Here is an 11,547-nt window from a genome sequence, read left to right as displayed (position 1 = left end):
GGCTGTTTGAGGAAGCTCCCATTTATTAACATTTCAACAAACAAGTTGCATATTTGCATAACGTATTCAAGTGTTACCATTTAGTGCAATAGTAGCTACAGAACATGTACTGTGCTGTGTAAACTGTACTGTATCACATAGCGTTTCAGACACACAAACTTTTCAACTTTCAAACTTAAACGGTGCGCTCCCAGCGCACGTACCGGCAGTGATCTACAGCAGCGGTTTTCAACCAGTGGTACGGGGACAAACTGTCTCGCTCTCGTAATGTCTGTCTGTCTTGCTCTCGTTCTGTCTCTCGTACCACTCTCGGTTCCACTTTTACTTTTGCGCGCTACCTGTCTCATTCTTTTCCGGCCTCCAGCTTTTCCTGCTGGAGCCCGCCGCTTACAGGTGGGGGGCGCGGATCGGCCATAGAGCCCATAGAGTTAAAGGTGGTGGACTGTAACCTGTAAAATCCATAGATTTAGGAGGTCCCCTAGTGGCCGTTAGCTGTAAAAATCCATAGATTAGCCGCACCGTTATATAAGCCGCAGCGTCGAAAAATGTGAAAAAAGGCGCGGCTTATAGTCCGAAAATTACGGTAGATATAAATGATTGCTGCGTGTGAGGAACAGTATTGGAAAGGTTAAACATATCTTTGTCAACTTAAGTCAATCAGATGTTATATGATAATGTATTGTTCTCATTTAAAAGGCTGATGATATTGAAAGTGTTATGCACATTTAAAGTATGTATATGAGAGGTTATCTGTGTATTCTTTAAAAAAGTTAGCATCTGCAAGCTGAAGGATCTTTATCGGAATGGAGATAGATGGAGAACCAAAACAGATGGAAGGCAGGATGTGGAAGCGGAGTAAGGAAAGAAGATATTTTTACCTATGCAGAGAGGAGGTGGGTAGTTCCATCGCCTGACAGTTCCCGGCATACAGGTGATATGCGAGTTTCCCTGCAAGAAGCATCCATGCACACACACAAAGAGAGAAGAGCGACAAAGAACAAGCGATTAATTAATTTCCCCCTCCTCTGTCACTCATCTGTTGCTCCAATTACTTGAACCTGCCTGCTGTCTCCACATGACTTCATGCGGCGACATAATGACTAAATCCATCTGCAGTGACAGAACAATGGAGAGGGAGCGTCTCAGGTACATTAAGATGATCACGGTTGTTGTTCCACTGCCACAAATAAGGCATATAAACAGTCTATGTAAGCTCTGCAGCTGAGATTCAATACTGACTTTGCATTAAGATGGAACATTTGATAATGTCAAAACAGTCTGTTGTTGGACCGTAATGGGCTGACTCAGCTGACCTTTTTCTTTTGAGCACCAGGACAACATGCTGGTTAGGGCTACTGAACTGTTATAATGTGCTCTTTCACATGTCTCACTGATTAAGGACTGATAGTTCCAGGCGTGATAATGACTTCAGATATTTTCATGCTTGAGGCCAGGGTTATATTTATGTTTCCTCTTTACCCTATCTAGCTAGAGTTTGCCTGGGGCCTGAGTTTCGGTCAGATTTTTAAATCGTATCATTTTTTTATAAATAGGAAACCACAACGCAATTCTGCATACACGAATATGTAAGATATCTGTGATTTTACAGTATCAGTAAAGTAACTCGGTGTTCAAATTGGATTTTAACATATCGAATAACTCTATCTAATAATTATCTAATAATAACTATCTAATCTAATAACTAATCTAATCTAATCTAATAACTCTATCGAATTGTCACATTGACCCGAAGACACATTTTGAGTTGTATACACTGTTGGAAAGAGGAGATTCCTAGCTTTCTAATGATATCAGGATTGTTTTTACGCTCCAAATATTAAGCAGAATATGTCACATTATATAATGACTGTCACCGAGTCATCATTTGGAGAAAAAGGCCTTCAAAGTTTCCTCTTCTCTGGAATCCATCGATCTGATTGATTATTAGCGGAGCAAATGATCGAAGGAGAACGGAGGGAAAATATTTTCGTTTGGATTACTGGTCTGGGGGAAGCTCGCGAGTGTGTGTGTGTGTGTGTGTGTGTGTGTGTGTGTTTGTATATTTTTGCGTTTGCGTGTATTGTGTTTGTTTCCCGGGGAAAACCCTCACGAGAAACACCGGCTGTTGTTACGCCTGCTGTGACGTCACGTTACTCCGTTCTCTGCTTGTAATTATGCCGTCACAAGCTTCAAAGCTGAATTTGCCGAAACAAGTTTAATATTCTGAAAGCCAAGACTTTGTTTATTTGAAATCAGATGAAAACAAACTGTAACGGACCCTGCCGTGTGATCTATGATTACTCTACGCTTACATTCATAATGTCAGCGGAGGGAGGGGGGGCGGCGCTACGGAAGAGCCCAGTGCAAGTGAGAGCTGTCGTCTTCCCTTCACAAGCTTCACACATGTATTCATCGTGTGATTTTGGAAATAAAAGTTTCATATTCTGAAAGCCAAGACTTTGTTTATTTAAAATCAAAACACCCGCACCCCAAAAAATAAAACACGCAAATCCACGTTTATTTTGAAATGAGCCGTTGCTGATTCCGATTGATTTCGATAGAGCGGGTCATAAATATTCTTACCGTCAAAACTAATACTAGCAACTTTGGTATATCTGCTCTCTCCAGCCTTCAGTGTGACTGCTTTGAACTCTACCGTCACCGCTTCGTTTGATGGCGTCGTCCGAACACTCTGTGAAGCGTAAAGAAAGGAGGAGAAAGTCAGAGGAGAGTTGAGATGACAGGAATTGAAATGATAATATAAGGGATACCTACTGTGATTGGAACGTCTTTTGTTCCTGAATTTAAAAGGTGTAAATTCAGCAGTTTTGGACGATCTGTAACGAGAACGAAGAAGTGAGCCAAGATGCAACGAAACGTATTAATACATTTGATTTGTATAGCCCTTTTCCAAGTACAAGCATACATATAAACGGACATACAGAAACTAAAATAAAAAGCACAGACACACATGCAAGATGCAATAAAATCACTTACAGAAAAAACAAACTATAGAACAGAAAGCAGTAAGAAGTTATACGAAGGGCTTTTAAGGGCTTCTTTAAATAAGAGAAGATTAATCTGCAATATGATCTGTTTTTCAAGACTTCATACCTTGTGACCGCAGCGTACCAAAGTCAAGCATTTCTGTGGAGGAGTATATACCAGGGGCTGCAAAAGAAGTACCAAAATCATAAGAAAAATGTGTTCCTGACACAAAAAGGACACTGAGTTTTACAATAAATGTACTTTTGGTGACAGCGCTGGGCCATAAAAACACTATCATCAAGAATATTCCAAAGTAAAACTCAATTTTGATATTATGGTGGAATAGAGCGCCACAGTGACGCGTCCTAAAACCAGGAAGTAAGTTCGCATTTGACCACTTCTGGTTCCTTCGCCAAAAAGCAATGCAAGTTCTCCATAGGGTTTAGGAGAATAGCTGAACTAAGGCCTGTGGTTGAAACACGTTGAAGAGAGGGATCACGTTTTGTTCTAGGACATTAAATCCATCAGCAGTGACCCCACTGCTGATCTCTGAAGAGTTTACGAGTCTGAAAAACGATGGTTGTTACCAGTGGCTGAATAGGACTACATAAAATCAATTTCAAGGACCGCCTACTTCTATCTACGTAACATTGCAAAAATCAGGCATATCTTGCCTCAAAACGATGCAGAGAAACTAGTCCATTCATTTGTTACTTCAAGGCTGGATTATTGTAACTCCTTATTATCAGGGTGTACCAATAAGTTACAAACAAACAAACAAACGCTTCAACTTGTACGATTTTGAATCTGTAGTTTTGAATATGGATCTTAAGTTGGCGTTACGTTGAAAGAGCGACCCTGCTGTAGTTCCTTTATAGCATAACGTTAGCATTTTGCTTCTGGCGACTAGATTTACGATTAGAAAATTATAAAAGTAGGGTAGACATGTGGAGATTATCCGGCTGAACAAAACGTGATCCGTCTCTTTAATGTGTGTCAACAGACCTTATTTCCAGCTATTTTCCAAAATCCTATGGAGAAATTGCATTGCTTTTTTGTCGAGGGAACCGGAAGGTACCCATGCGCAGATTACTTCCGGGTTTTAGGACGCGCCACTGCACCTCTCTATTAGAAAGGAAAACCTCTGGCCTTCTTTCACTAATGCTATAACTTACCAAGTCTTCAGTTAAAAACATCATGTGAGATATCGCCATCAGTCTAAATGTTACAAATAGCTTATTTCTGATTATAAATAATTATTAAATGGTTATCGACATGAATTAAGTTATTGGTTACATCTTATAACCTTTGTTTTATTAAAAATATACCTCTTATACAATTAAAAATGCCTGTAAATGGGACCTTATGAGCGAATACAAATGTGACGTTCGGTTTGGGAAGCGCTCGCTTGTTATTTCCAACAGTGATTTATTTCTGCTTATGGGAAAAACAGCAGGGGTGACAGTAATGTTATTCTAGACAGTATTTAAAAACACAAAATACAGTTTGAGCTAATTTTCTTGCAGCGGATCAAGTAAAATCATTGATTTTCTGGATGACGTTTTACAAACTGTACACATTGACTTATTAAGAGATTAAAAGAGCTGTTCTTATTTTATGTTTGTTAGTCTCAATCCTCTCCTTCATGCATTTGCGATAATTAAATAGCTACGGCCAACATCACAAACAGGCTTGAACTTAATAATAATACTTTTGATTTAAATAGCGCTTTTCCTGGTGCTCAAAGCTCTTAAATATTAATATTGATGATAGCTGAAGCCAGACAGTAAGACAACAGGAACACGTGCTTGCACATTTGACTTTTATTCTCCTGTAAATTATTTTCCCAGCCCAATAAACACTCATCTCCATCCAATAAGCACTTGCTGTCTGAGTGTAAACAAGCTTTCCGCCTAGCGTCCCGTTGAAGTTGATTGAGATATTTCCATGCTGATGACCTCATACTTGACCTCAGTACATACCACATACGTCATTTTCTCCGTCTCCTCTTTAGACAGGATTTCCACTTCGATGTCTGTGCTGTAGAATTGCCGTCCCACTTGAGACAGCTGTCCTGCAGGAGACAATCAAACACACACAGGTCATACTGTAGATGAGTGGAGGTCAACTTGTAGGACATTCAGGCTTCATCGCAATAACACTTGAGAGTAATCGAAAGGCCCTGTTAGGTGTTTTTGTATCCGTGGCCTGAATGGATTGACCTTGCCTGCTAACATTGGGACAGATCATTTATTTTACTTTCTAACACAGTATACCATAATCTATGACCAAAAAGCATAAATACTGGTCTGTGTCTAATCCTATTCACACTGTTAATATTTTATTTTAATTTTTTCGGTTGTTTTGTACAAAAAATATTTGTTTAAAGTGCATCTATCATGCTATTGTTAGGCATTTTATGGGTCTCAGATATATAAAAATATATAAAAACATATGATGTGTTTTGCTCAAAATACAGACAGTTAAACCATGCATCACCTGCTAGCTAATATGGACTAGTGAGTTATGTATGTGTGATAAAGAGAGGGTCTGTTAGTGTGTTAATTTTAGGCAGACTTTTGTATGTAAGTTTGAAAATGTGTACAAATGTTTAGAAAGAGACGTCACTTATTAGACTGTGACGAGTGTATGCAGCCACATTGTAGTGAAGTGTGTGTGGGTGTGTGTGTGTGTATAATATATATATACATTTATATGCTTCTCTTGCACTTTTGGTTGCATTTCGTTGTCCCGGTATTTCTACAATGACGATAAAGTGATATTTAATATAATATAATTAGGCTCATCACTTTCAGTTTTAAAGGTCAAACTGTTAGCTACATAAACCTATTAACTGTTGTGTCATTGGTTCTCTTGGTCCAATACTGTTTGATAACTTTAATTAAAACAAATATGATCATCTCATAAGGCTATTTCAAAGAGTACACTCCAGTGCTCTCAATGTCTTTTCTAACCTTCTCACTGGTTTCAGTTCAGTTCTCTGCATTATGAAAATTAATGTGCATAGACTTAACATATTGTCCACACACGGTGAACTTAATGTTGCTTTAATGTGATCGAGGTTATCTATCTGTAGTATCACAGCTGAAAGTGAAGGTTGGCTTCTCCACAATGCCTTTCAACTAAAAAGAAGACATGGTGTACACTGTTTTGACTTTTGTACTAAAATGGATATATTCCTTTTGGCATCCACGGAAAGATATTGTGTTAAACACCTAAAATACCATGCTTTGTTTTTCAAAAAAGTATAGGCCGTTTTTAAATATGCAAAAAAAGGGCATTAAATAATTTATAATGTGTCGTATCGTATTGATTGGACAAACCAAATAACACTTGAGTAATTGTCAGTAGTTTTTTTTTAATATTTAAAGTGGACCTATCATGCTATATTTGAAACATATATTGTAGGACCATACCTATACAAAACATGTCTGTGAAGTTTTTTTTTCAAAAATACCAAACAGTTCACTTGTAGCCATGCCTCATACTGCTCATACCCCTCTTTTGCAGCCCTGTTAGAGAAACGCGGATCTTGGCTCCTTAGCTTGAAAAAATAGAAAGAAGAGGAGGCGGAGCTAATGCCTGATCAGAATTCTACCGGAGATAAAGTTAAATTCTGCTGTGAGAAAACGCCATCCTGTTCTAAACCACATTAAGGATTATTTCTGAAACAGTATGGAGCTCAAATGCTTTTTCTCTTGCGGGTTTATCAAAAGGTGAGTTCTTTTTTTATTTCCTGCTTTTTAAACACGTGCTCTCCAGTACAGGTTAGCTCTGAGTGTTAGCGAGGCTTGCTAATGTAAACAAAGACGAGATTACGTCCAAAACACGTCAGGCATTGTTTCTGATAGCAACTCTCTGTGGGTCCGCCGCCGCTGCTATTACGTCAGTTCTGATGGAATCTGTATCCGCTCGTTGTAAACCCGTTTTTAAAAGATTTGGGTACGGAGGAAAAGAGAGAGGGTTTTATTTTCTGACGCTGCGTGAGTTCCCCGACACACCGGGGACACATATGTATGTATAAAAGACATTACAAAGTGCATTTTGCGTGATAGGTCCCCTTTAAGCACATTTAGGTTAATGGGATTCGAGCGTGTCCCAGCATGCAATGGGTAGAAACCTAAATAAACACACTGGGAAGATTTGTGATTGATTAATCAATTTCCCTTAGAAAGGTTGCCAACTCGACCTACAGTACGTGGCTGCTTCAATAAGAGCATTACTATATCATAGCAGTTTGATTTTCATTAGCATTTGTCTTTTTCTACATTGTTCCTGAATCCCATTACGTTTTTCCCGGAGGTTAAGGAAGAGTGCTTATGGAAAGATAGGACCTTCACTTGTTTAACCCTAGCCCTAGGTTTTGGCGATTAGTCTTTTTAGTGAAATTAACTTAGAGTACTTAAGTGGCGCCCAGGTTACTGTTGAAAGATGATAGGAGATGAGCTTTAATTATTCTTTTATTATCTCCCTTAACCTAGGTTACACCCGAAAATCCTTTATGAAAGGAAAGGAATATCAACCAGTGTGATTCTCTTGGCACCGCAGTCGTTTTTGAAAGGAGCTTCAATGCTTCCTTTATAATCTCCTTAAACATAGGATACACTGGACTATCCTTTACAAAAGGAAAAGAACAACTATCGTCATGTCGTAATTAAATGGCCGGGTGTAAGTGCAACATTTATCCTCCACATCTTTCCTTAACATGTGGACGTTTTTTTTTAATCGAGGTCAAGAAACAGTGGTTTTGAAAACACAGGCCTTGCTTTGTTTGATTTCTACCCACAACTCTTTGCTCTGCTCTTGTTCTTTGGGTTGGGGGTCAAACCCGGTTTCCTGTGACTGGTAAAGTGTGGTAAACCCTTTATTTATAAAACGGACAAGTCAAATCAAGCAATCTGATTGGTTCTTAGCCGTGATATACTGAGCGTATACCACGGGTAGAATTGTAAGTTACTTTTCACAACAAGTCAGTATCCCTCCGCGTCTGAGAAAAACAGTATACCGTCGGGCCGAACCACGCCCCTTAGCTGTGATATAATGAGCATATACCACGGCCTGTCGTGAGCTATTGCTTAAATATACAGTCTGGGTAAACCGTAGCTCTGGGCCTCGTTACCTTTGACGAACTGGGTGAAACCTTTGCGGGTGCTACGATAGTGCAGCGTGAGGCTCGTCTCGCACTCCTCCTCCACGCAGAAGCTGGGCGGCTGCACTTTGGGGAAGGAGAAGCGAAAGTACTCGTGCAGGTTGTCCAGCTCGTTGATGAAGTCGCGCACATTTCGCCCCAAGACCTAAAAAAGATGGATGATGATATTTAAATTGTAAACTGTGCGGTTTGTTTATTGTGAATTATGTTCCTTGTTAAAGTAGTTTTTCATGTTGTCAGAATACTGGGTATCGAGGATCTATTTTAATGTCTTTCTGATGCTAAGTAGTCATTGGTTTTGTTTCTACACCTCCCAATGATCGCCTTTTACACTAACAAACGGTACAGTAATGTTTTAACACACAATGTACACAATATCTGTTTTCTTTTTGTGTTACTGCCGAGTTTTATTCCATATTTTATTTCTATGCAAACACTGCTATATTTCACTATATTTTTTATTATTTAAAATACTTTTTAATTTGATTATAGCTTTCTTAAAATAGTTCTCTATCTTTGTTTTCTAATGTTTGTTCTACTTATATGTATGCACCACGACACCAAGTCAAATTCCTCGTAGGTGTGAACCTACCTGTTCATAAACCTGATTCTGATTCAATACATTTCCTCTGGATTTTCTATCATTGATTTATTTTTTAATGAATGAACGAGACCTTCGTTGCCCATTACAAACATTCAATTGCAAGTAGACGTGCTTTTTGTACTGCTCAACACATCTAAACAGTTCTTGTCCAGATCCAAGCTTCATGATGTGGCTGCTCGCAAATGACTTATCCATTGATTCAGAAATATTAAACATAACTGTATTCCATGAGGCCATATGAGCTTTGATTTAGTGACTAATGCATCATCAGTCAGTGATGTAGTGTAGACATGAGGACATGCACTTAATGCTGCTGTTAGCTAAAGATAATCTGAAGGGAGGGTTCACTACATCACCTTTAGGATCCGCTCGTATCCGTAGTTTCCGATCCTCTTGACCATATAGACCCCGAAGGCGTACATCAGCTCGTCGTGGGTCTTTCCCAGAACCTCACCTGCCGCCTTGGCCAGCCGCAGGATCAGGTTGTCACTGCATGGTAGAGAGAAAGCTATTAATGTTAGAGGAGGCATGTGGCGCAGTGGATAGAGCCTTGGTGTTTGGATCAGGGGGTCACAGGTTCAAACTCCACTGCAGTCAGCATGTCGTTGTGTCCCTGGGCAAGACACTTCAGCCCAAATTGCTCCGGTGGGGATTGCCCACAGTATTGAATATGTAAATTGCTTTGGATTAAAGCGTCTAACATGTAATGTAATACATGTGGCTTTTAACATATGCTAAGTTAGCTGCTAATGCTACGAGATTTAAAATCAGCTTTCTGGTAGAGCTCTTACAAAGTAAAGTAAGCAACGTTTCATCAAACAAAGACAAGTGCAGGAGTGAGCAGAGTCAAAATGAGAGTACGAATAGTCAAAGTAATACAACATTTACTAATTAATACTTGCTGTATTACTGTGCTAAACTGCATGACACTACAGCTGTTTCTGACATGGTGTCTAACATGTTGAAGGGTATCGTCATAGGCAAGGGTAGTTTTCTTGTAAAGCACATTTCAACACAAGGCAATTCAAAGTGCATTAAGATAACGTTTAAATAAATGGGAAGACAGTCATTAAAAAAGGAAGAAAATACAATTAAAACAAAGTTAAATAGCATAAGACCGATGTACGAGTAGAGAGGTTACTCTCTTCTCTCTATTGTCCTTGACTTCCAGCTAGCTTTTTGTGTGCTTATTGTGCATTTTTGATGGGTGTGTAATGTATGTGAGTAGTGTGTAATGTTTGACAGTTGTTCTTTAAAAAATGTAATACAACATTTCAGATTACTCTCAAAATGAAGAAGATATGAAGAGTTATTTGATTTGATTAAAAAGGCAGTAGTTCATATTTCCCCTCGACATTTGTTAGCATTTGAGCTGCACATAAGCTTAGGCCCCTAAATACAGAATATCTAACCAAAGAATAAATGTCATTATTGTGACTGGCAGCCGAGTTTTAGCATTTATTCAAGTCTTAAAATGCTTCACTTGAATTGTGCAAAAGTCCGGTTGCTGTGGTAGGCTATTATATAAGATTCACTTGTGAATATTTGGCCTCAAAATCCGCAGTTTTTGCTATTCAAGCACTTAAAACCTCAACTCAAGCACCACAGTGTAACGGGGAAACATGATTTACGTACTTGTACATCTGATGTCGGACGAACTTAAGGTGGGGTATCTCTGCTCGGTTCTCGATGAGCCTCCACACGTCCTCTCCGTAGGATTCATTAATATAATCGTTGACGGCTTCCAGGTACAGGCCGTACATCTTCAGAGGGTTGGAAACCTCCATATCGATGCCTTGGTTAACTGCTCAGCTGGGGAAGAAATTACACATCCCGAATACTGGCTGGACACATCTTTGTTAGGTTCAGCAATTTTAAATATCACAGCTAAAGAAAAAATCTATTAGAATCCAGTTTCCCTCAAGAGGACAGACCTTTGGCACCGTCTTCTTAGGAGATTAAAGGGAGACATTTTGCTTGGCGTGTAAAGACTTTCTTTCAATGCCAAAGAAAGTAAAACTCTTTCTATCCAGCAGCATACGTAAGTAAAGATGGAAATATGCTGTATACCTGTGTGACACTTCAGGTCACCTTCTCAGACACCAGCAACATGTAAAAAGAGAGCAAGATTATCAAAAAGTAAATTAGCTGTGACTGTGCTGTGCTTGATGCAGCTGCTTTCTATACAATGTCACCAACGTGGCAAACGCAAACCGGTAAACAAACAAAAAAAGGGAAATCCAGAAGCCTTTGATGCTCAGGTTCAGGTTCTTTATTTGTACCCGTAGGTAGATTTAGTTTGCAGATCAAAAGACAAGGGATCCATCCTGACACACTCTAAAAACAAACACAGACAACTGACACATCTCTAATAAAAGTACGACCTGCTCCGTCAAATCTCAAAATATTAAAAAACATTTTAAAAGAAAAACACTAGTACAACCATGGACATTCAAAATTCATAATTAAATAGATAATTAGGCATCTGCGTGACGCTCCTATGATTTGTTAATTTGTGCAATAGCTGCTTGGATAAAACAGTTTCTATACCGCTTCGTTCAACTAACTTCCGGCACAAAGGAAGAAGCTTAAATCCTGAGTCCATCCTATCATTTAATTAAAGTTTAACCCTTTAAAAACAGATGCAAAAGTAAAAAGAGAAGTCCCCTTACTGCAGTCCCTCAGGTCTGTGAAATCCTGATCTCCCGAATGAGCCGAACATCTCCAAAGTATCGCTCCTAGTTGAGAGTTTCCACCTGCAGCTGACATGTCTATTCCCCCCCGA

At 39.1% G+C, this 11,547-nt stretch overlaps 1 protein-coding gene and 1 long non-coding RNA gene across 2 annotated transcripts in view; both read right to left on the bottom strand.

The window, feature by feature from the left end:
* LOC104963354 (soluble guanylate cyclase 88E-like) overlaps positions 1-11,519 on the bottom strand; it is a gene marked incomplete at its 3' end in the record, with an annotated part of 13,496 nt that extends 1,977 nt beyond the window's left edge. The window contains exons 1-5 of the mRNA XM_010791927.1: positions 11,437-11,519; positions 10,398-10,577; positions 9,119-9,251; positions 8,129-8,303; positions 4,971-5,062 (exon numbers count right to left, since the gene is read on the bottom strand). Coding sequence (XP_010790229.1) covers positions 4,971-5,062; positions 8,129-8,303; positions 9,119-9,251; positions 10,398-10,549 — 552 coding nt within the window. The remainder of the gene's footprint in view (positions 1-4,970; positions 5,063-8,128; positions 8,304-9,118; positions 9,252-10,397; positions 10,578-11,436) is intronic.
* LOC104963352 (uncharacterized) lies at positions 2,560-3,187 on the bottom strand. Its single transcript, XR_800305.1, has 3 exons — positions 3,115-3,187; positions 2,776-2,837; positions 2,560-2,692 (listed from the first exon to the last, which is right to left on the bottom strand). It is a non-coding gene; the product is annotated as an uncharacterized lncRNA (long non-coding RNA).
* Positions 11,520-11,547: the final 28 nt, after the last annotated feature.

The sequence above is a fragment of the Notothenia coriiceps genome, unplaced genomic scaffold (genome assembly GCF_000735185.1).
Source record: "Notothenia coriiceps isolate Sejong01 unplaced genomic scaffold, NC01 NC01_scaffold00036032, whole genome shotgun sequence".
Taxonomy (NCBI): domain Eukaryota; kingdom Metazoa; phylum Chordata; class Actinopteri; order Perciformes; family Nototheniidae; genus Notothenia; species Notothenia coriiceps.
The sequence above is the reverse complement of the archived record's forward strand: the minus strand, read 5'-3'. Positions and strand labels throughout refer to the sequence as shown.